The 26,334-nt window shown below is 38.6% G+C and overlaps 1 protein-coding gene across 1 annotated transcript in view; it reads right to left on the bottom strand.

The window, feature by feature from the left end:
• CDH2 (cadherin 2) overlaps positions 1-26,334 on the bottom strand; it is a 126,769-nt gene that overhangs the window by 11,351 nt on the left and 89,084 nt on the right. The window contains exons 6-14 of the mRNA XM_026059175.1: positions 25,715-25,859; positions 24,954-25,126; positions 20,478-20,615; positions 19,919-20,104; positions 17,429-17,685; positions 15,800-15,942; positions 14,296-14,529; positions 13,738-13,971; positions 11,122-11,261 (exon numbers count right to left, since the gene is read on the bottom strand). Coding sequence (XP_025914960.1) covers positions 11,122-11,261; positions 13,738-13,971; positions 14,296-14,529; positions 15,800-15,942; positions 17,429-17,685; positions 19,919-20,104; positions 20,478-20,615; positions 24,954-25,126; positions 25,715-25,859 — 1,650 coding nt within the window. The remainder of the gene's footprint in view (positions 1-11,121; positions 11,262-13,737; positions 13,972-14,295; positions 14,530-15,799; positions 15,943-17,428; positions 17,686-19,918; positions 20,105-20,477; positions 20,616-24,953; positions 25,127-25,714; positions 25,860-26,334) is intronic.

Below are 26,334 nucleotides of genomic sequence, written 5' to 3'. Positions count from 1 at the left end.
AATTTTTTCCATTCACTCCCACTCAGCCAGCTCTTTTTTTAATTAGCAGTCACACAGAAATGTAACATTAAACAAGTTAAACAGTCTATCTTCACACTAAAGGCCCTCCTCGTGTGTGTATACATTGTTCCAAAACATCTCTAGGCTCTATAGCTACAAACACAGCTCCGTTCTGCAAGGCAACAGCAGTGCAGAATGCACCCTTACGTGGACTCCCACTTTTGGTTACTTCTCTAGAGTAATTTATAACACTGCCTTCCAGTCTTCTATCAGAGGAAATCTATTTTACAGATCTATTAGCGTCTGGACAGGAAGAGAAGATCCATTGTGCTTATTACCACAGACTCCCAAGTGCTCTCATTAAAATCAATACCAACTGTACACCAGTCAGGTATGGCAAGTCATCCACCATCTCCCCAAACTAGCTTAACACCATACACACACAGTATCACGCCAAGTCTTCAGCTGTTTCAACTCTGAAGTCAACTCTACTCAATTATAACAAAGTAAAAGAATGAAAAATGTTTTAAAGAGCCAGAGCTTAAGCTGTTTAGGACTGCTGAAATTCCAGCTCTTTGCTCAGTGTTACTTTCACAACTAGACAAATGGAAAAACATTTCCTGCATTATCTAAAGCTCCCGAACATAACCTTAAGTTTAGTCTCTAGTAGAGTTTGTTAACATAGCTGCAGAAATGACAACTTAATGGAAAACTGTGGCACATCAGAGAGAACAAAACATGCTGGAGCAGGTTGGGGCAACCAGTTTGGAGTAAAAATAATGACCCAGAATGTTCTCCTTAATTCCAGGAGCACAAGGCAGCAATGTTTTGTCTGAGCTTCTTTCTTTCTCTGTATCATCTGTTCATTATTTGAATCTGCTGAGGGGCTAATGAGGAAAAGGCTGGGTCCTATTTCAGGGACATACTTGAACAAAGGCTGAAAGCATCCAACTCATATGGCTGCCAGCTCCATCAGAGGCATTTATTTCCTTATTTCTGCTGTTTAGCCCTAACTCCAGTAGATCCTTTTTCCCTCCATTCAGTTTGGATTTGAGCAAGTTCAGTCTGGGGGTTTGAGGTTTTTCCCCCTCAAACATCTTCCTGTCCCCCATCTAAGCTCATCCAGAAGAACCTAATACTGGTTCTCCTATTGGAAAGGAGTTGAAACGTGTATTAGTTTGTTCCCTTTCTGACTCACAGCTCTGCATTTGGGTTGTACCTGTCTCAGCAAAATCAGGCCTTTAGAAATCAGAAACGTAGACGAATCTGTTTGTCTAAGTCTACACAGTCAGCAGGGAGACAGAAGCCTTCCATTCTAGCATATGGGTTTAACCAAAGCAAGCTGAATGACCCCTTATCTTTCCCCTTGTTCATAAGGGGAACTGATAAAATTGGCTGAGACTAGACAGCTACCTTTTTGATATCTGGTGGTAAATGAGATGAAATCTACCTTAGTGTATACTATAATTCTCCATATAACTCTTTTGATGTAACCACCCGCACTTCTGTCTCTTTGGTTAGCATCTTGGGCATCACTGTTTACTGTTGCTGAAAAACCTGTACCGAAGCAGAAAAACTCCTGAGTTTGATTTGTTTTTGTTTTAAGAAAGAAAGTAAAGTCAGGATATTTTATCAGAAGTTGTATCTCGTGAAACTGGACAATCTTAAAGAAAAGAAAAAAGAAAAAAAAGGGGGGGGGAAGCATGCTGATCACAGCGACCTTATTAGGTATTCACTTAGTGCTGGGCAGCTATAAGCAAAAACTGGCACCATTACTAGCTCTTGCCTCACATTCCTGAAATGAGATCCAACTGAGACAGTGCTAAATGTCAACCAGCTAGCCAAGCCCTAGAAGTGAACTACCTTACCAGGCAAGTAGGCAAAAGGGTTCAAAACTCTTGAAAATATTTCTTTATGATTCTTCCAGTATCTGGAAGCACAGTCCAAGTATCTCAACTGGGATAGAAGGAAAGGCCAGAATAGAATAGGCCATTTTATATTCCCCAGTAACCATTGATTCACAGTGCAAAAAGATAACGCAACCTTCAAAATTTCTTCCATTAAACAACTTCCTCTAGTGAAAGGCATTTCTCCACTTAACAGCCAGTCAGAGGGTTGCGATCAGTTGCATGAAGTCCAGCTGGAGGCCAGTCACTAGTAGAGTACCCAGGGGTCAATACTGTTTAATAACCTCATTAATGACCTGGTGATGGGAGACAGTGCATCCTCAGCAAGTGTGCAGATGATACAAAACTGAGAGGAGTGGCTAACACACCAGATGGAGTGCCATCATTCAGGGGGACCTCAGCAGCCTGGAGAAAGGAAAGGAGGAACCTTATGAAGTTCAACAAAGGGAAGTGCAAAGTCCTGTACCTGGGGAAGAATAACCCCATGCACCAGTGCTGGCTGGGGGCTCACTGGTTGGGAAGCAGCTTTGCAGAAAAGGACCTGGGGGTGTACCCAGATGCATTAGGAAGACTGTTGCCAAYAGGCTGAGGGACAGTCACTTCCTTTCTAGTCAGCACTGGTGAGGCCATATCTGCAGTGCTGTGCCCAGTTCTGGGCTTCCCGGTACAAGAGAGACATGGACATACTGGAACAAATCCGACAAAGGGAAGAGTTTGGAGCATCTGTCATATGAGAAGAAGATGAGAGAACTGGGATTAATTAGCCTGGGGAAGGGAAAGCTGAGGGGTGTGGATCTTATCAAAGTGTATAAATGCCTGATGGGAGACAGTAAAGAAAACAGAGTCAGACTCTTCTCAGGGGTATCCAGTGAACGGCCAAGAAGCAACGGGCACAAATTGAAATATAAGAAATTCCATTCAAGGTGACCATGGTCAAACACTGGAACAGGTTGCCCAGAGAGGTTGTGGAGTCTCCAGCCTTCCAGATATTCAAAACCTGACTGGACAATGTCCTGAGCAACCTGCTTTAGGTGACCCTGCTTTGTGTAGGAGGCTTGGACTAGATGATCTTCAGAGGTCCCTTCCAACCTCAACTATTCTGTGATTCTGTGTACCTAACAGTCACTGGAAGTGGTGATGAACACAGCTCCAAAATGGGAGAAATTACAGGCCAAGAATGGGTGGGCACAGAGTGAAAGAAGGGACCTGAAAAAGTTTTTAAGTCCTTGGAAAGGAGACACTTCCTTCCCTGTTCCCACCACACCACAACATGCACCTACAGAAGAAACTGAATGAGCTCAAGCTACTCATCTGTAATAAAGGTAAAAGGCACCACGCTGTTTCCATACTGGAGTTCCATGGACTGTCCTACACATAATCTTCATACTGCCTAAGAAGACAAAGATTATCCTCTGACAAAAGAGTCTATCATGCCCAAGCCTTTAACTCAACCCATTAAGAATGTAGATGAAGTAAAACACTGACATATTTCTGATCCTATGCAGTCATATTTACTCAAATAAATTTGTATACCAGGTTTTCCCCCGGGCAGGAAGAAAAATCATCTCTCTGATATGGACCAAGTTTGATTAGGTTTCTCTGTTCTCCACACATACACTTTTTTCAAGTATTGACATATTGTGAAGGATGGAATACAAAGGCTTTCATGTACGTCCCTGCATTATGTCATACTGTCATTGGTAGGTTGTCCTCTGCTGTTGCCCCTTCTGAACAGGACAGATGCAATGTAATCATTCTATTCTGGATGAGCTGTTCTGGTTGTGTTTGAATTTTAGAAGATTTACTGAAGTTCTTGGCAAAAAAATTAACAAACTAAAAAAAAAAATTGCACTAACTGGACCTACTTTATATGAATGTGTACTGTAACATTATAAAGCAGAACTGTAAACAACAGATTCAAACAACAACTTACCAAAACTGTGAATTGTTATGCATAGGCGGGACTGATTTTTCCAGAGAGAAATCTCTGAAAATATTGGAAATTCTAAAACTTGTAAAAACAACTGCACACTATTCATGTGAGTGCAATCTAAATTGGGTTAACTATATCTAAGTCCTGACTTAATTTTCCTAGTAGCCATTTGCATGTATAATTTCCATACAGTGGTGATCTTCCACAGTTCTAGATTCCTGTAATATTTACTTTTTAAAATTTCATTTAAATCAAGCTTCTCACTACTAGGAAATTCTCTCTAACACAGTGAGAGTAATGCATACTAGCACATGTAACATTACTGACCCATTCGTTAATGCTTTATGAATCCAACTTCTCTGTTATTTCAAAGCTATCAGTGGATTTCCTGGCTACTGACTGTGTTATACACTTTTAGGGACGACATGTTTTTAATCCTTATACAGAACTAAATCCTTATATAGAACTATGCAAGAATATAGACCCAGACATATGACTAATACAACAGTATCACTACACCTTTTTCTCATTTTCAAGGCATTTGGGCTTTGTGAAGATAAATGGATGTTTAGACCTATCCCAATGGAAGAAATAATCAGTTTAATTGTCATTGGATCACTTAATTGGACCAGGAGAGCGCTAACTGGCATTCACTAGACAAAAATAGCTGCAGTGGTCTAAGTGTACATGTGTACATAAAGCAGCGGTGGCAGAAGTTTGTTTTTCCCCTATCCATTTTACAGGATGGTATGTTAGCGTAACCCAATTTCATTATGGGGTYAAGAGGATACACCAGACTGACTTGAAGCACCTATGGAGAAAACACATGTTCTACTTTGCCCTTGTGTTACAAAGAGAATTACTGTCTACTCTAATAGAGAAATGTGGCGGAGAAGCAAGGGAGGAAATATTTTAAACATATACAGCTGACTCTGCCAGAGACCATCTGTCAAGGTCCTTTGAAAACAAAAGGAAAAGGAAGTGAAAACCAATCCTGCTACATCTTACCCTTCTATCCCCCAAATTACCAAACCTTACCCTAAAAAACTGCAAGAAATTTGCGCATAAAATGTTGACCTAGTTCTGCAAAATGGTCCAAAGCCTCTAAATCTTACATCTGCTGAAATAATGGGACTCCAAAAAAAGCCAAGCACAGAAGACTATATGTAGGCTGCAAGTGGGAGGCTAGTTAAAAGGCTTGTGCCAGCAGCTGCTCTTTACTTGCTGTTCACTTTTCTGTTACTTTCTGCCATACTGCTTTTCTCATTTGTTTTTATTACAGATGCATCTGGAGCACTACAAGTTAATCATTTTTAAGATAACCAAGAAGCCAGCTTAACTTTTTAAGAATAAAAAAGGTGAAAGTTAAACTACAGCTGCAGACGAAACACAATAATGGGCAAAGGTTCTAGACAGGATAAAATAAAATACAAAATAATTCTGTAATGGAATTATGGAAACATTACTTTTCCTATGATGAGATAAAGATTCATCAAGGAATGACAATAATTCCTCCGCAGGAGCACTGCATGAGTCACTCATTCAAAAAAATAAAGTTTTAGTAAGCAAACACAACCCCCAAAATAACTTCCATCTAATGATAATATTGTAGATGCCTAGGGATATCTTAACAACAGTTATTTCATTCATTATCGTTAAAATCTCTTAACGTAAAGTACGTTCCAATCTGAATGCTATGCAAAATAAAGGTTAAAAAGGGAGACTAAATGATCTCAATAACACTCAGATAGGGTGGTGAAAATAAAACAATCATATGGATTTATAATGTTGATAGAGTAGATTATAAACATGAGAATATTTCTTATAGAGGCTATAAAAAATATCTGCCACACAAGACCAATGTAATCTCAAGATGCAGGCATCCAGATACATTTGACTTAAAAACAAAAAACAAACAAAAAAAAACAAACAAAAAAACCCACCACAACTCCCCAACAAAACTCTGATTTTTTTTCCAAAGGATTACTCAATTTATTTCATTCAAGGACACACAAATGCTGGAACAAAGCTTTTTTTTTTTTTTGCTTTTCTTTTTTTAATAAATGAGCCTGATTACTCAGGAATATGTCAAATGCATACATGCAATTCCTGTTTAGAATTTAGATCCATTCATACATAAAAATAGTCCATTACATTTTTGATGTTATTATCATTTTTAAAATAAATTCTGCTTCCTCTATATAAAATTGTAATAAAAAAATGACAAAAAGCAAGCTGTTGAGTAATGTCTGAATAGATGGTAAGAAAAGTGATTTGGGAAGGAACATGCAGAGTTCTTAGGAAGAAATACTTTGCATAATAGCAAAATCATAGCGCTGGCAACTCTTGTGCTGAAGAAGGTGGAGGGCTAAATTAAAATATAAGTTCAAAATCAAGATCTGCGATAGGTTCAAGGCATACCACTTGGACTATCTACATCAACAGGGCCACTTGCATGATGATCAAGTGCTTCTAAAATTCACAAAACACTAAAGATTTGGGCTCAAAGGAGATGTGAGGATCATCTTCTGTAATTTACTATAGGAAAGGTATACAAAGGCAATAAAATGGAAGAAATGTATCACAGTTACCAGGTCAACATTCACTGCTAGTATCCCAGTTGAGCGCCCGCTGCCTCAATGGCCTGAGATACATGTTAAAACAAATTAGTGATGCTTCCGGGCTGCAATTGCTCTATGCTTCAATGATGCTGCAGACATGTGCTAAGTGCTTGAACACTCGACCAACATATGGTTCTCATAGTTAGAACTGACTGCAGTTTTACAAATTGAATGTATGTCACATCAGGGGAGAATATTAGTCATTTGTCCCTTATACCTACCCTGTTTGCTCACAGCCACCTCAAGATGACGTGGTCTGTTAATAGTCAAAGCCTGTCACTGCCAACTTCAGAAGCTGTACCTAAACTAGGAACATCCATTTCAGCATACAGCAGACAGTAATGCTTCCCGCCTCCACCACCCCCAGCAAAATTGCTGGGTCAAACATTCAGATGGAATAATTAAAAAACACGACAAAAACACAGCCCCACTGACTTCAGTGGAATGGTGACAACTCAAAGCCACTCATGGCCCATTGCCTGTACTCAGGTAGCCAATCTGTTACAACTGGAAAATATTAAACAAAATCCTGAGAATAAATCACACAGACTTTCTATCTGGGAGTCTCTCTTCTCTCTTCTGCCCACCACCATCCACCCAGGATATCACCTTTCGTCCAGCAATGCCTTTCAGCTGACAGAACGGTGATCTTTCCAGACACCAAGAAAAAAAATGTTTCTGCCTTGAACGATACATGTGCTGTACAGCTTTCAGAGCCAGTTTTACTGTCCACATTTCCAGAAAATGTAAGTTTAGGTGAAAAAAATCCAGAACATTTCCTGTTTCAGAACATTTCGACAATGCTGTTCAGTGGGGAGCAGGCTAACATCAGTTATGACAAACGGCTCTAGAGCTTTTCTGGCTGAGGGAATTAAAAGCATTTTTCTCAACTGCTATAGAGATTACATAACCCTCAGCACATCGTTCCAACTAAAAATGTGCATTGCCTCTGCAGCCTATCAGGCTAGGGAAAGAGGACAAACCATGCAAGAACCTCGTTTTTCTTTACAACATTCGCTCTATCAGAGTGAACAAAGTATCACTTATCTGAGAGCTGAGAAGGCCTCAGATGGGATTAACAGCAGTCTCCAAGACAGAATCAACTGCTCTTTTATGACAAATATCATAATTTCTTAGAAACGCTAGCTTAGGAAAAAAAAAAACAACAAAAAAACAGTCATTCCACCTTTTTGCTGACAGTTGCTATGACTCAGAGGAACTAGTCTGAATATGGAACTAATCAAATTTGTTACTGGAGACTTTGATTTCCTGTAGAAAGAGTTTGAGAGGAAGATGACTAACATGCTTTAGGAGTTTCTCAGTCTGCCATGACAGGTAAGAAACCCAACTGCATAGCTTCTAAATAAAGAAAAACCCCAAATGAAAATAGAAGTCCAAAAGTAGTTTAGTTCAGGATACAAACAGTCATAAATTATATCACTTATCTGCGAGCCCTGCCAACCATAATCCTCATGTCACCTAAATATTTGGTATAAACAAGAGAAAGATGAGGTCACACTAGATAAACCTTTAAGTATTGATTCAGAAAGCATTTGATTTTAAAGATGCCTAAATAACTTGCTTGTTATAAGTAAAAATAAGTAATTTTCAAAGCCATGCATTATGAAAACATCTGAAGCTGTTAAAATATGCTGTGTTTTCACTGAAATTCAGCTGAAGCTTTGAGCATTCCTTTCTATTTTTGCTGCATGAGAGGCATGCTTCGTTGGATGGTTCTGTGTTGTGGAGTCACCTTATGCACTGTCTCCCACAGAAGCTGCTTGTTCAGTCAGTCCTGATGTTTTTTGGGAGAGCGTACCAGAGAACATTAGCATTGACATTAAGAATTTTCTCTGCCATTCACTTGTGGATGCAAGGTTGACATGAAATAATTTTTCCTGACTTTAATAGAACAGTGGCGGTTTTGCCCTATAAGGCCTTATTCTAAAAACAGATTTTTAATGGCAGTCTCGTATGCTTTTTTGGGAACACTAGAGAGGAAAGGCCCCTTACTTTAACTTTGTCAAACACACAAAGACCTTGATGGCCAAGGCCCATTGTTTGGAATGGTCCATACACAGCTTTGCTTGTGCAGTGTTTTGCTAAGCCACAGTTTGCAAAGATGTGATTACTATTTGTAGGGAAATTCTTGAAACATTTCAAATGCTTAGCATTCCAAGTTCTTAAAACTCACATAAAAAGTCTGCGAAAAATAAGACAAAAATCAAAATAAAGTCCTCTCTCTTTCCATGGGGCTGGAGGACAATGATGTTAAACAAGTGAACCTAGGAAATATTATCAACTAATTAAGCACAGACAGAAATCCAGATTTTACAAGACAAAATGTCAAACCAATATAAACAAAGTAAAAACACCTCCCTGAAAAGAAAGAAAGTGTATTTCCATCACCCATTTTAGACAGCTAACTTAAGTGCCTAAGTGAAAAGCCTGTGCTCTCTATTCAGATGTTTTGGAGAGGCAAAATTCCTAACTTTGAAGCTGTGGGAAAACCTACTCCTCTCTTTTTTACAGTGGTCTAAAGAGCTTGTTATAGAAGTGGTAATAAAAGCTTGCTACTTTTTGTCCAAGTTTTTCTTCTTCTTTTCCTGTGATGTTTGTTATGTTTGGGGTATATAAAGTTCCCTTAGATCATCAGACACTAATGCATTCTGCTCAACGGCTCACGACAGGGACCAGTGTACCTGAACTGCATGGCTGGCAGTGGTAATTGTGCAACAGTAGCCTCAAAGTTTCTGTCTTAAGGAAGTGAGCAGAGGAGTCATGGCTAAAAGTCACTTAATTTTCTAAAAAAGCCCTCGAACCTCCCTGTTTCTAGGTGCTTCCTGGGTTCACTGGGAGAAGAAATGACCCTCATTCACCGTTTCTTACCACTTTACTGCTACCCCACCCGTTGACAGCTCCTCCTTTCACTATGCTCATCCATAGCTGGCGAAATGCTGCATTTATGGATGGTTTACATCCTGCTAAATATTACTGCATGCACACAACGTTGCCTCCTGCTGCACTTCCCTGGCTATAAAACTCCTGAAGACACCACGTTTACTGGAGATGAGCACAGTGCGAGATGGATACAGGGCAGGTTCCAGCACCATTTCTAAGCTGTTAAGTATTTTAGTCTTCCCTGTGGAATTGCTACAATACATAAAGTTTCTGCTCTGCAGCACAACCTCTCCCAACACTATTTTAGCACCACCTATGACCTTCTCAAAGAACAGTATATACTCTATGCCCTTTACTGACTCTGTCCTCAGGACTGTGTGGACTATAATTAAAAACCCAAACCATATGAAAAATGATAAATAGCTCCTGCAAAGAATTTTGGGTGGACAAGAGCTGGAAATATGTGAACTGGAAAATTAGTTCTCAGTTTTTTGATGTTTTTAAGCTTGTAATTTATCTGTGCAATAACAGATGCACAGACTGGATGCAATTCTTGTACTCAAAACTATCTGTATATAAACAGCTTGAATACATACAGACTCAAAGGGTTGTCTTCAGTTTAATCAGCAACATAAGCAATTTTCCAAAATTGCATAAGCTGAAGTTTCTTTTGCAAATTGCTTAAAAAGAAAGTCATGCAGAAAAGCCAGGAACTAGGAACAATACCTGGGGAAATGCATGAAACATGAAAATTGCTAAGGAGAACACAAATTTCAGACAGACAAACAAAAGAACAGAGGGAAGCTATAAACGTCTGTACCAGTGAAGAGAGACACTTCTCAGATAACTGAAGTGCTGGATGACTATGACTGGGGTTGTGTGGAAGAATTGCACTGAATTTTTCAAGACTTTTTACTGGAAAATTTCTTAGGCTCTATTATATGCACTGTTCACTTTGTAATTATTACACTTACTTTTACCACTAACAACATGCATAAATCTACTGTTTGTCATGCTCATAAAGCACTTAATAAATCTCCTCTGAAGGGAAGAAATYGCACCACTTAGAAAATCACTGACTTGGAAAGAAAGGAAAAATGACTATTCTTAGTATATACACTTCACTCCCAGTCCTCTGAAATATCAGCAATGGTTCATTCAGAGGTGATATGAGAGCAAATGCATATGGCACCTGACTGGAAAGGTATCTGAATAAACACAGATGTGCCCTGACAGCTACTTGAAACTAAAACTTTCTAAACTGAAATCCCAGCAATGGCCAATTTGTCAGTAGCCAACATTACCGAACATCTAGAAAGTCACTCACCCACCACTWAAAAAAGGGTCATATTTTGAGCAGAATATATTAGCCATGTTGCACCAGAGATTCTGTACAACAGTATCTTGGACAAGGAATGAAAAATGTTTAGACTGAAATGACAGTGGGTTTTATTTTACATTTAATTATAACTGCTTGTGTTGGAATATGGCCAGAATGCCATAACTGTTTTAAAGTCTGTAAGTGGGCAAGATACTAGTTTTACACCTCACTCAAAAGGCAGGCAACTGACACCTCTAGAACTGCAAAAATGACATGGTAAAGCAATGTGGTCTTTTAGGTTTTTAAAATTTTACTTAGCGTCTGCAGTATTTGATGCAAAAACTGGCTACTTATTATAACGTGTCAACAGACACAAAAATAGATCAAGTGCAGTGCGAAGTGTGAACCTATACATAAAAAGCATTAATCGTTTCTCACCTGATCTTCTTCTCCACCACCTTCTTCATCGTATTTCAGAATGTTGTCCCTCACATCGTCTTCTGGATCAATCAAGAGCTGCTTGGCCTGACGCTCCTTATCACGGCGTTTCATCCATACCACAAACATTAAAACTAAAACTGCATTGTAAAAGGGAAGACACAAAAACATGTCTTGACTCTGAAGTACAGCCATAGAAAATTGTGCAAATTTAAACCAAGAGATTGGTGTTGGCTTTGGCTATTCTAGGTGTGACATTTCAGTAATCTGAGTAAGATAGTCAGCTCAGGTTTCCTTTCAAGAAGGACAAGCTTCTTTTCTTTTGCTGCTGACTACACCAGCCTTATATGGGAACTGGCACAACTGTTCAGGTAGCTCTACCTGAAAGCTCAGGGATATTCCCTAAGAATTCGTTAAACAAGCCTTTCACCTGGTAAATTTGCTAACAGAGCCTAAGCAGAGGTATAACAACTAAATTATGTCACATCACATACCTCGGAACTATGTCAAAAGAAAGGCGTAGTGTTACTAAATTAAGCAGCCACAAATGGGAACATTTCAGGCAGGAGAGGAGGTTTTAAAACTTTTCTTGAGGACAGAACATGATTTTGTTAGCTACTCTGTACAAATACAGTTAATGGCTTGAGCACGGTACCGGTGGTAGAGCAGACTGGTGAACTGAAGTTCTGGGCTCTCTCACAAAGCCATGTAGCACTCTACTACTTCCCCCAGCAGAGAGTGCTGCCCTTCTAAAATCTAGTATTATTAGTTGGAACCTGTGAGAACACCCTTTGGCATTTGTAGAGGTAAGTACATACTAAAGCAACGTGGCAATCTATCCAACAGATCTCACAGCATCTCTTGACTTATTTTGGGAAAATATGTATAAGCTAAGTGATTGGACAACAATGAACTTAATGTATCATTATTATTTAGTTTCTCATAGTTTAGAAGTAAACCTGATTGACCTAAAGTTAGTTCTGGCTAAGCAGTTTTTTTTAAACTCCGAAACAAGGCAGCTTGAGCAAGAGATGCTTGAACTTAACCTACTRTATGCGATTTATTTTGGGAATCAATCACATATTCAGGCCATAAAAGTCATATATCTGTTCCACATCTGTAAAATAAACTTGCGATAAAAGGAGGTAAGACAGACTCAGTTTCATAAACCACTGGCTTCACAAGGGAACCTCTCCAGCAGTGATAGAGTTCTAAAAAACTCTATTTTTTTAAATTTCTTTCTATTATGTCTCAAGAATATATGGCACATTATATAGTTTAAGTAGTTCTGATCTTTGAATATCACCAGGTTTCTTGATCCATGTGGGCATCTGGCTTGGCAGTTTGCCAGAATGGACCATACTGTTGCCCAAGTTTAGATTTATATTCAGAGGCAAAAACAGTCAAGACTGAGGAGAAGTCAATGGTATTTAGAGCTATACAGTCTTAAACTTTGCTTTAATCTTGACAATTTTTCAGTTATACTGTTTGTTTATGAACCAAAGTTGTTAAAGAAAACAATGAGAAACAAAACATGGAATAAATGTGAGTAAATGAATTTCTAATACAATAGATGTGTTTCCAATTATAACCAGAAAGCATCTTCATGGAAAGAAATCCCAATATATCTGGAATGTAATTATATGAAAAATACCTTAAAGGATTTGGTTATTTCAGAAAGGCTCTGTTAAATCAATACTTAACATTTTAAGAATATCTTGTATCAGAGAAATCATTGTACTGCCCTTGTATACAGCTATGAGCTTTGCCAGGCTCAAAGACTTCATTCTTTTTTTTTTTCTCCTTTTCTCTCTCTCTCTTTTTTTTTTTTTTTTTAATGACTCCTTTTCATTATTTCATATGTTCTGGACCAGTGCACAGTATACTCTAAACAGGTTAACCCCTTTCTTGTGTTCCACTACAATCAGAAATCAGTTAATCATAATGCGTAGGAAAGCTAGCACCCAATTTACTACACTGGACAGACACTTAGTTATGACGTTTAGTCATTTCCCTTATTAAATGCACTAGAGACAAAAATAGAATACCAGTATAACTTTATGCAGTACTTAAAGACGTACATCTCTTTTCCTGCATGGCTGCCTGCTTGTCAGGCCTTCTATGAAAGGTTGTGATGTATTACTTTCCAAATTATATAATGTTCTACTTACATTAATCTGAAGCACAACAGAAACAATACCAGAGCATTCCTTAGAGGCACTGTTACCAGCTGTGSGTGGTGTCAAGTCGCACAATACCAGCAGCAGGATAGAGGCTAGACCTCTGAGGGCTAATCATTTCTTCATCCTGGTCACTCACTGTTGTAACATGTGCCCTTGGGCACAGATGGGAAGCCTCTTCCATAAGCCCAGCATGGGGAACACACTCTTAGTTGCCAAGTATCTATGCAAAAACTTGTTATAATCTGTCTCACAAACTCCTACTCCTTTACCATCAGAAAGCTTTTATACTTGTCCAAGACAATAAAGTAAACAGCAACAATTCTTGGACTTGAATCTTTAATCACTGACCAGTCTTTGTCAGTGCATTAAAACATAAGATGGTACTTGTGATGTAAGAATAAAAGAGCCAAGCTTAAGAGATCCCTCTACTTACCGAGCAAGATGATGATACAAAGCAGAATTGCAATGATGGCGCCAGTGCCCAGTCCTGCACCAACAATCCGATCCACGTCAGTACAGTCCCCATTTATGTCACATTGGCAAACCTTCACTTTCAGAACAGATGTGCTCGATGCATGTGGATTTCCAGAATCTGTAATTACTATGGGCACATCGTAGATACCAGCCTCCAGGAACCTGATCCTTAAAGAAAGCTGGGCATGATCACCTGTGGGTGAAAACAAGGCACTTGTTGAAAGGTAATGTGTTGCTCATGGGGATTGAAAACAGTAATGGCAAAACTTTTTGTCTTTGAGCTCTGCATTAACTTGTTATTTAACCCGTTGCATGACACTCAGGATGAAAAACTTTATTACTGCGGACATCATCTCTTTCTTAAAAATTCTTGTTCTTTGGGGACCTCACACTAAGGCGCTTTCCTATTCATATTAACCAAATTAGTGTGTGTCGTGAAATAACACCAAAGTAAAACACTGAAAAGCACAGGCAATAGTTCCTTTAAAACAATTAGGATTTCTGTAATGCTAATTACCACTAATTCGAACAATGGTCCAATTCCTCTTAATACTAGGAGGTGTGTCAGGCAGCTCGAAGGCAAATGGGCCTGCATTTGGATCAATGTCAGGGTCCACAGCAGTGATGTTAATAGCATTAGGTTGTAGCGTTTCACAAGTCGTGGCTTCTTTTGGATTCACTTGGGGGGCATTATCATTGATGTCAAGCAAGTATATCTGAAGTGTGCCAGTTCCGCTCATCGGAGGAATTCCTTCAAGAAAAGAAAATGGTCTTGAGTCTGTATCCAATTGGAAAGTCACTTAAATGATATTATACCAACACTTTTCAATTATCATGCATGTGCGTTTCGGTGTGCATCGGTTTTGGGATTCTGACTTTATCTAGCCAGTCTAACGACTGCTCCTGCAAACACACAAATCCTTAGTCTGTCTACAAAAAGAATGCCCTATTCAGCAAAATTCAGCAAATAACTGCATTTCCACAGATCAGAGAAAATGCAATCACTTTACTTGATCAGAGAGATAGTCCTCTCCAGAGACAGTCTGGATCAAATGCTTCAGAGAGAAGAAGTGTAGAATTGGGATAATTTATCTTTTGGAAAATTTCTTTTATAACTTTGAATACTTATGATCGCCTCTCACCCCAAGTATGCTATTTAAATTCTTTCTAATACTTTTCAGCACACAGATTCGTACTTCTAGACATTCTTGTTATCCATATTGAATGTGATATGCTTCCTTAAACCTTGCTAAATTCACACATTTATGAGAACATGCGGCACTGAATTTCTCAGTATAATTAGCAATGGTTCTCTCTCCTTTTTCTTCTTCTATAAATCTCATTCCAGTTTCATTTAATTTTGCTCTCCAGAATGGGGCCAAAAGAATAGAAATAGCTGATCTCTGTTATACTGTATCAGTTTGCATAATTTTACCATTTGTCTCCTCTCCAAGGTAAATAGCTCCAGTGTTTCAGGTTTCTGCTCTAACATGAGAATATTCCTAATTATACCTTTCCATCTTTCTGATACTGGGTATAATCAGCACATCATTCCATCTGAACTCAAAGGAGTCGTTTTTGAGCAGAGATCTTCATTAACAAACTGACATTGAAAAGAATTTTTTCCCTGCACTGCTGAAGTCAGAGCATAAAAAAAAAGCAACCCACACCCCTCTTCAGCATGTTATTCCCCATAAAGTAATGCTAAAACTCATCAATCCTATTGAGGCTGTGCATTCACTCAAGCTACCACAGTCTTCTGCTGACTTYTTCAGTTTTCTCTAGACTTAACTAATGGAAATAAATCACTGTCTTTCTCCAGACTCACAAACTTACTCTTCAGTCTGTCTTCCAAGTAGTTGGAAAATATATCAAGTCTGATATTAATACAGGCTTTTAACTTCTGACCAGATATATTCTAAGCATATTTTCATGGTAAAATAGAATGCCATTCAAATATGCAGAAGAAAGCTTTTTGAAAGCTTACAATACCAATACCAAACATACACAATGATACATACCATTGTCAGATGCAAGAAAAGTTGCATTATACATGTTGTTTTGCACATACATTGACTCTCTGTCCAAAACAGCAGTTGTAGTTATTTGCCCATTAACAGGGTCAATTTTCAGCCAGTTTGCAGGATCTGAAAGTTTTGAGTACCTGTGTATTTGATTACAAGATGTGTTATTTATATGGCAAGACACTTCTCAAAGACAACATAAATATTTTAACTTTTATTCTGAACGCACATTTTTGGTATTTGGACACAGTATTTTACAAATTTCCATTTATTGAGCCTTATTGCTAAAATTCTTGAAAACATATTCAAGAATCTTATTGTAGGACTGTCCTTAAGTGCCCTGCCACATAAGTTGTCATGTAACTTAAGAAACTTTGATTTATATAAAAATAAATGTATACTTAATAAATTAGCAAATCGTATAGTTATCTTAAACTATATGACATTCACACACAGATTCAATTACTACACTTCATTACAGACTCCTCTTGTTTGTTCTGTACCTACAAAGCTGTTCATACTAACTTTTATGTTCTGGGAACACTCAAAGCAGGAGAGATAGAGAGAGGTAAAAGTGTATAAATGGTGCCTGGTAGCACCAACTCGCATTATTCTAGAGGTTTCGGTATTGCTTAATTTTCTGTAGAGGCCTAGGTTTTATTACATGGTTCTCATCTTCACTTGAAATAGAAGGATGGTTTTGAAAGACACTGTTATGTGACAAATTTTTGCTTTGACATTAACCAAGTGCAAGCTATCTTAGCTTATTAAAAATGTATATACTCTGTAGTCCTCACACTATCATGTCTGTGACAGTTATGTCCAAAAAAAGAGCAAAATATCAGCAACAGCTAAGCAAAACAAAGTAAAAATAAAATAAGAACCTTCATTTAGGAAGGACAGCCAGAAAAAGAGTTCTGAGGTTTCTTCTATACGACCTAAAAAGCTGTTGTGAAAAGCTAGACAAGTGAATCATGGCCTAAAGCCCATAGCTGTGCCTCAGCTTTGTAGCCAGCAACCGTGTTTTAAACAAGACAGGCAAAAGCATTCTTTATGTGATTTTGTTCTATCCTTTCCACTTGCCTAATTTAGATTGATTTTAGACATTAGGCAAATTACAATCATAGCTATCAGTACAAGAGTACACAGATGGACAAGAATACTTTATATTGCCAGAGAATAAACAAGGAGTAAGAAAGCCCTTATGATTTGGCCCACAATCTGACTTGTTTTTGCTACAGTATCAAAATTACTGGTTAATTTAAATTGAAAACGATCTTAATTCATAACAGCATGTATCTGCTCAGACTGAATTCATTGGGATGCCATATATACTCACATAACTATCTTGATGAATTGGGACCTAGCATTAGAAGATGACTCCAAAGCCCCCTCCGATATACAGACCTATGAATGTTGGCCAGGTCACACTCTCTCTGTAGCCAAAACTCACTTTTGGATGGGCTGCAAAAAAAGCTACACGATGTTTTGGTCTAGCTGTGTGTTGTGGTAAATGGAGTCATTTAACATGCAGTTGCTTTGCTCCCCACCCACTGTAAAACACATAGCATTTCAGGACTGAAGGACATTATCCAATTGTTGACTAACTGTAATATTATATAGTACCTTAGAGAGGTTTGCTGCATATAACGATCTGGGTCTTGAGCAGTGAAAGTTGTTAACATGCTACCAGCAAGTAGCCCTTCTTCCTGACGCACAAGCTTAGGGTTTGGAACAAAATACGGACTCTCATTCACATCAATGACTGTAATGGACACGGTCGCTGTTGACTGGGGAGGATGCTGAATCCCCTTAGCCAAAGGCACTTGGTTTTCCGCAGCTACAGTGAGCACAAACATCCTGTTGGTCTCAAAGTCAATAGGCTGGCAAAAGTAAAGAGCAGGGAGTGTTAATGYTTACTCACAATAGTGATGGACACACAGTAACGTTTTTACATTAAGGTGAGTTTTCAGACACTATATAGACTGCTTTCTCAATAAAAATGAGCAGAGTCTGAAGAGAACACAATCAGTGCAATACCTAAACACACAACTTGATTGGGATTTTGCTTAGCAGCCATAGCAATTGTAAAGTTTGATGAGCTAAAAACACTTTGGCAATCTTAGACTTAACATGCTCTGGTCCTGCCATTAGTGAAAACTGGGTAAACACAGCTAGCTTCATCAGAGGGAGATGAAGAAGCTCCCAGCTTGATGCCAGACACTTTTTTGAGCAGACATGCCTCCTGAGAAGCTGTCTATCATGGAGGGACTTGTCTCTCTATGCTGTCAGAATGAACCTTTCCTTCAAACACGATCACAGCCATAACCTACCCATCTAGATCAAGGATTCCCATGCCCTTACATTTTCTTAGCACGACTTTGTAATTCCAGTTAATTCCATCGCTAGTATCCCTGCAGCTCCCACCTTCACAGCCCAGATGCCCTTCAGTTTGGGGCCTTCCTCACTGAGCCAGCAGTCCAATTTAAGGAGGAGTAAAAACAGGTTGAGGCTAGAGTTCCTTTGTCATGTTGCATATGACTGAGGCTTTCCTTAAGGCCTGTTTCCAATCAGTGCTGTGCACTGCATTGCTTGCACTGATTCTAGACTTGAAGGAGCCTTGTATCTTACAGGTGGCACCTGGCATGTGACAGTAGACAACCTCATCTTCATTACAGTTTGACAGATCAAAGATCAACTCATAGCACTACAAACAAAAATTGTAAGCTAGCCTCCAACTCTTTCTGTGTATGGGTGCTTAAAGGAGTGCCGTTGGTCAGACTGTAGGACTGACAGTTACCACCTCAAGGTAATTCTCCTATGCTGTTTAACATGAATCTGATTTCAGGTGGTATGGCTGACCCCCTCCTAATAACAGTCCCATATCTGTAGGAATAAGTCCTTTTTCACATGCTGCTATTCTGTCTTTAAACCAGGTCGTATGTAATAAAGCACTGAGATACTCTGGCAGTACAGGGGATGAAAATTTATTTTTTTAACTAATTTAAGTGAGTAAAGCTACACCAAACAGATTAGAAATCTAGAATCTTGAATTTGCTTCTCTTTATGTTACTTTAGCTGAATCTGAGCATTTTTTAAAACTCATTTTTCCTGAGGTTTCTAGTTCTCTTCCTAGATCTGGGAAAAATGGGTATGTGCCCAATTCAAAAGCACAGACACTCACATAATTCTTGCTGGAAGAATGTAATATAACAATTGGAACCTCTGGGGAAGTGCAGTTATAGATCAGAGACAGTTCTGTAAAAAAACTAGTATAAATATCACTATAGCTGTACAAAAATTATATGTACTTTTTTCCATTTAGATACTGAGATAATTAAAAAGGAAACGAAAGGAAAAAAGTGAATGTTTAAAATTCCAGATTGGAACATTGGCATCTCACACTTGACTTCATAAGTGGGTGGCTCAAAACCAGAGCAGACCAACTCAGAGAGGAGACACTTATCAGGCAGGCATGAGGAAAGGTGGCTACCGCTTGGCAGGTTTAATTATAGTACTGCATTGTTATCATCACTTGAAACAAGTCACACCTCAACACAGAGCTATGTTGATTAGAGAATGAAGATAGAGAGATTATTCCATAAAAGGCATTTAAGTGAGGTTTTAAAAATAGCCAGTCTTTAAAAGCCTCTTGTAGAAGCAGCCTCCTACCTATCACTTTTCCATTTCTGATTGTGCCTTGGCTGTTTAATCTGTGTCAGTTCTGTAGTGGGAACATATTGACATAATACCAGCAGACAACGAACATGCTTACTAATGGAGGCCAAGAGGGAGGAGGCTGTTCATTCACACTGGCAACAAATACTCAGCAAATGCTTTTTCACAGGCCAATTTCTATCTTTTGGCAAATACATGTTCAAAATCTGTCATTTTCAACAACCTAACCCAATTTTTAAAACTGAACGTTTAGAATACTACTCATAGCGTAACTAAGGAAACACTGCAAAAGACGAATGGCTTGCTTCCATGAGACAGACAATGCCCGTTTATTTTACTTTTGAGTCTCACGCTGGCCTCAGGAGTTCACATTTATTCTCCACATTCTCCCACTTATTCCATCTCTGCTTAATTCACTGAATTGAAAGCATCTCTCACCTTCACAACGGTGACCAACCCATCATTGCTGTTGGGATCAGTCAGAATAGTAAATCGCCCGGTGGGATCTCCCCCCGTCATGCGGTACATGGCGTTCCAAGCAGGCGTGTGCGGCTGATCTTTGTCAGTCACAGTTAGATTCGCTACTATAACATCCACTCTGTTTTCTGGTACTTCACCATAGAACTGCAAAGACAACAAAGCAGTTTAACATGGTCATACAAGCATACAAGAGCAACACCATATTGAATGGACAGGTATTCATCTAATTTAACATTAGGGAGTGCATCTTACTTCACTGGAGCTCTGATAATTTATCTAACAAAGCCACTACAGGCCACCCAGAAAACTGATGGTTTGATTGACTCCCTAGCCAACTTTTGCCCTTTGGACTAAGCAGCATGCCATATGTAAGGGATATAATCTGCCTGTATTTAAATCCTACCTGCTGTAAACTATTCAATAAGTAATAAATATTTACAATCTGTAACTATAATGACAAAAGAGGGAAATGGTTATAAATATGCACACCTTTCAGTAACTCCTACCCTGTACTTACAGTCATAGCAGTAAACTCTGGAGGATTGTCATTGACATCTGTCACAGTGATGACAGCAGTTGCTGTGTTTGAAAGACCATATGTTGGGTTTCCTTCCATATCCGTAGCTTGAATTATTAATGTATACTGTTGTACTTTCTAAAACAGAAAATGACACCAACATAAGTTATAGACAAGACTAACATTACCGTAGGACAGCAGGTGTTTCTTAAATTGCACTTCACTAAGCAATGAGCTGATCATACTGCTTATTCTAGTTAGCATCCCTTGAAATGACAGGAGCAAAGTTTTTATCACAGAAATACAGCACCAGGTTGTACCTAAATATATTAAACTGCTTGCTTTTTTTCAAATATCACTGAGACTAGGGCAGAAGGCCTACTTCTTACTCTGAAAAATCAAAAGTACTTTATGTAGTTATTGTTATCATCGCAGATTTAACACTTTTCAAATGAAGAAAAAAAAAAAGGTGTATTTTGTACTAAAACAAACAGGTAAGTCCTCAAAAGCATTTAAGAGAACTAAGCCAAAGCACAGTTGTTGGCCAAACGACCGTAACTGCCAAGGCTTTGTTTCAGCCAAACCTAAGTATAAAACTGTAGTTGCAACTTCTTGCCATCACTATGGAAACCAGAGATGTCAAGGCTAACAGAGACTAGTAAGGGCACGGGCAGAAAAGGGGAGGGAATAACCAAACGGATTATTCCCATAAATGTTAAACATTCCAGAGGAGAAACCCGCCGCCTCCCCCAGCCCCGCCAGTGCCCGTTGCTTCATCTGCCTTCAGGAAGGGCCCTCGAGCGGGGAGCTCTGAAGTCACTGCTGGAATCACGCCAGGACTCGCTGAAGCAAAAACCTCGTTTCTACAAAAAAGAAATGCCCAGCTGAGGCATGACCTCAGACTGGTTAGCCCTATAAAACTATGCTGACAAGGCTGTATTTTTTTTTAAATAACTAGAAAGATGGTTTTTATGCAGAGTTGCTTAGAAGTGGATTTTACTCACCTAGTTTCTACTGTGCAAGGAATATATTGTGTACGCTTTTTGATTTACCAGTTCAATTCTAACTTTAGCACTTTCTAGCTCAGAGAGAGCTAGGTGTTATTGTCTTAAATTCAGTTCCCCCCCCCCCCAAAAAAATCACAAACGTAAGTTGATATTACTTTGAAATATCACTTTTATGAATGATTTACTGAAACAGTTGGATAAAAAACTTTTTAGCAAAATGAAAATCCTTAAAGAAAAGTAGAAAGATTTTCATTCAGTACCATATTTTCTCCTACCGCTTAAGGACTTAGCTTTACAAAAGATTATTTCTCGCAGAAATATTTTACAAAATGGGGCTACGGATATCAACACTAATATTATTTATAAAGAAATGTAACATATAGTTTAATAATGCACAAATATGTATACAAATTCTGCTTTAGAAAACAAACCTGCAAAGTGACATTTAAAAGGCTTAAACAAACATCCTAAAGGTTTCCTTTGTGCCACAAAGAGGAGAAGCAATCATGGCAGAATCAAAGAAATACTTCTATTGCTTTTATCCAGAAAAAAAGTACTCGATTTATTGCGAAGCAATAAGATCTAGAGCAATATTGAAGCAAATCTTGCAGCCAGATGATTCTATGTTATTGAAACAGCAGGTGCATCGGATTCATCTGGGCCTTAAGACATTGATCCCAAGAAGCAAATTTCATTAAAGAAAACTCCATTATCATTACACAGCAACTCAGCTTTCACACAATCTTATTTAATTCCAACAGAAGTGCGCTAGAAACCCCTGCACCCTCCCCACAAGTGCCCCAGTAGCTTGCCACTTAGATATTTCTTTTTCCAGCAGTCACATGCATTCACATAAAAGATAAACTGCTGGGGATGAAATTTTGGAAGTCAACAAGCACACAACACAGACCACCTTTCCAAGCATGGGGAAACAAGGCGAGGTGGTTCTCCCCTTTTTACTGAGGGTTGAGAAGCAGCCAGGAATAAGCAGTTGAGCATGTGTCAGCAGCCTGCACAGAGACTTTGCAGCAACCAATCTGAAAATGAACTGGCAGCTTCAGAAGAAAACACAGGCTTCACCAGGTCATATCTTTCCACTCCAATAGAGGCCAAATAAAAGAGCACTTCTCTGAATTAACCTCATATGAGATAGGAATGCCTGTGTGTAAATTGAAGTACCCTGTCTGCACCTCCAGCAGTAAGACAGATGTTTTAACACTGATGCAAATTCCATAGCAATAGCTAAAGAAACAAGAAACAGCCGGAACTTACAAAAGACCATCTTCTGGGAAAGCAAAAGAAAGATTTTCTCTGCCTTTAGCTGAGTCCCCTACCTTTGTAGCTTTCCTCCTGTATACATTAGTGCAGACACCCCATTTTGTGTGTTGACCTATAGTACTACCAGATCAGGATGCCATCAGAGCTACCACTTTTTTTTCTGTGTGCCTACAATAGATAATGTATGAATACACTTATGCTCACATTCATAATGTGTCACTTAATTTAAGAAATTAAAATCATGTCTCAAATTTTATGAGCCCAGTTAGAGCTTTACAAAGAGAGGCATGACTTAGAGAAAAGGGAAAAGAATAGGGTACCCCAGCTGAAGGAGGTTCCTGGGGACCATCTCCAGAGGAAAGCCAGAAGGCAACATGGCACTCCCCAGCTCACGGTCAGAAGACCTGCATGATTCATGCCTGGCTTTGTAGGCTCCTCGTGTTGTAATTCAGTTGACTTCAAGAAGCTCAGGAAATGAAGGAAGCAAAACAATGACTTGAGAAGGAAGCCATTCTATCTTACATTAGTCTAATTTAATATTTGAATGATTTAATCATTAATAATCAAAATGTGACAGAAATGTTTATAAACAGTTACTCATTTGGGTATCAGTACAGTGATCAGTCAGAAAAACTGATGGCAAACAACAAGGCTTCTCCAACTGTTAATATGAGAGCCTATTTGGAAGTTTAAGTACTACAGACAGTTGGTTTCTTCTGAGTTAAAGCACTCTGGTAGAGCTAGTCAATTAGTAATAAAACTCAGAGTTATCACTGTGCCCTTCTGAATATTCACCTGTTGAAGATGACCAGGGGATTTTAAAACCAAGGGCAGACAAAGACAACCACCATTCTTTTAATTTCATATGGCGATACTGTAAAGTTCAGTGTTTTCCATTCCTCAAAGCCATCCTCTTCAAAACCAATTTAAATAGAATTTAATTTAATAAATCTTTAAAAGTTAATTAACAGTTTGTTTAGCTTTTCAAATCTTCTAATAGTCACCTGCAAACTGCAAAGTGCAGCAGCAGATTAATAGCCAGCTCAGAACATCAGAAAGTATTTTTTGTTCTCCATTTTAAATAAGCAAACACCTAAAAGCGGAACAGCAATTCCGTTTTAAAAAAAAAAGTCCTTCAGATTTAATAACCTGAAATGAGGTTAGTAAAACAGAAGTTGAAAAAAGATATGTTGAAAAAAGATTTGTTTGGATTTTATAGTTTATTTATAAAATAATGCTCATCTCTTGTGAAGTTTAACGTGGTTCAAAAACACAATCCATCTGACAGATCTGAAGTTGGGAGGGAAGTATTTTTATTCCCATCTCACAGATGGGTGAACTAGAACAGAGAATTGTACAGCCACTATCTCTGGTGGTTGAAATAGCGAAGAACAGTCTAGACAGAACGGGACTTGCCTGTGATGCAGGAGGAAATTACTGATGGAGTCAGAATTTCTTTTTTAAAGTTTTTCAGTGCATGTCCAGGCCTCAGTAACAGTCTCTAACTATACAGCTTCCACTACTGACTGTTTTTAATAGACATGCTTTTCAAATTTTAAAATCGGTAACTTTTCCCTTGACTATTTTAATCAACAAAATTCACATCAGGTAATTACGGCAAATTTAGCAACACATCATCCAGAAGATTTAAAGTATTTACCACCCCTCCGAAGAGCTAGGAAGAGGACAGAGGGAGGTTAGCTCCTTTTGTCCTCCTCTCCTGGACCTTCTGAAATAAACAAATCCACTTCCTGGGTACCCTTTGTCTATGGAGCTCAGCAAGAGGAGCAGGCTGGAGCTGAGGAACAGAGTTTCCCATTTCACAACCAGTGCTAGCACCTGAAGTCCTCATCTGCATCGCTCTGCTGCAGTGTGCACCCGTTCCTCAAAAGCAGGAAGGCTTTTCAGGCTTTCGAGACAAGACTCTTTCCATGACCCCCAGAAGTGAGGGAAACTAAGGGGTGCAAAAAGCGTGGGTGTAATTTTCATCCTCATATTAATTTCCTCTACCCCAGGTTTTTATTCTCTGGGCCTAAAACAGGTTGGCCAGTGCTGGCTGGGAGAAGAAAGGGAGGAAACTCAGATTTGGGGGCAAAAAAAACACACAAAAAAATTGTAAGTTATTAGCAAAACACGTGCATCTTCACAGCATTAAATACAACCCAGCCCATGGGATTAAGACCTGCCTTACCTCTCTGTCAAGCCCAGCTGCAACGGTGATAATGTCACCAGTCTCATTGTTGATTGTAAACATGTTTGGTGAGGGGCTGCTTGGAGCCTGTGACAAGATCCTGTATCTCAGCATCCCATTTTGTGCATTGGGATCATCAGCATCTATGGCGGTAACTGTCATCACATAGGTTCCTACCAGCAGGATAAATAATTGATGTTATATAAACCATTTATTCAGATTACACAAGGTCACTTGCAAGGAAAAAAAGGTCAAAGCATATATTTCTTTTGGTAAATACTACACATTCCTTCTCTTACTTAAAACAAACTGATTAAGCCCAAGACTCACTAACAGAGAAATTAAAATGCATAAGAGGAGATAAAAAATACTTTGTGTTTATAAAATATCAGATTTGCTTATGACTGAAGAAGCTCCATAAACAATGAAATCCTACAATTCTGCCATAAATAACATTTCTGTAACAACACAGCTTCTCATGTTTAGATAAAAATGTTATTAATTGGGCCAAAGGAAATGCACTTAATTTTCAGAATTGGTGCACATACTGATAGCAAATGAAAATCAACGTAAATAATACTTTTTCAAAGGTCTTTCCTAGACAAACATTCTTTCTATCTCAAGCGCCAAGTCAACACTGCAAAGTGACAAGGTGACTAATAGGTCACCTTAAAAAATGTTACATGATCTGAAAACACTCCTTCGTCATCTCCAAAATGTTATCACATACCTTTTCTCCACTTAGAAAGCCCATGCCTTACCTGGCTTGGATCCTTCAGGGACTGTCCCATTCCAAACCTGGTGTAAGAATTCAGGTCTATTGTCATTCATATCAATGACATTAATGACAATGTCAATAGGATTTTCCACCTGGTTTCCATTTACATCCACTGCGTGTGCCCTCAGCTGCAAAAATCATCAGGAAGTATTAGAACTTGCAAAACACACAAGCACAAATAGATATCAATAATGGTGACATGAAGTTTCAGGCCACACACTTTTAGCCCAATGTATTTTGGTATCTGCCTCTGCTACCCTGTATTGATCATTTAAGTCTTCAGGTTAACAGAAATGCTGTTCAAATTTCTAATCTATTCTAAATTGCAGACTTCTTTGACTTGCTCAAAATGATTTTGAATAATATAATTTTGAGTAATACCAATGTATGCTGTCATATATAATTCTGTTTTTAATAATGACTGTTAGAAAACGGACTCTAGAAACATGTGGATCTATACAAAACAGATAACTTTAACAGATAGATCTTATTAACAATCCACAGGGAATGAACATTGGCATCACTTTCAAGTGATTTTTTTTTTTTTTAAGTAAAAGCATATGGAATTCATCTGTGTTATCTGAAGCACCAAGGTAAAGTTTG

The sequence above is a fragment of the Apteryx rowi genome, unplaced genomic scaffold, assembly GCF_003343035.1.
Source record: "Apteryx rowi isolate R43461 unplaced genomic scaffold, aptRow1 scaffold_153, whole genome shotgun sequence".
In the NCBI taxonomy this organism is placed as follows: domain Eukaryota; kingdom Metazoa; phylum Chordata; class Aves; order Apterygiformes; family Apterygidae; genus Apteryx; species Apteryx rowi.
Note: the sequence above shows the minus strand (reverse complement) of the source record. Positions and strands in the feature narration are given on the sequence as shown.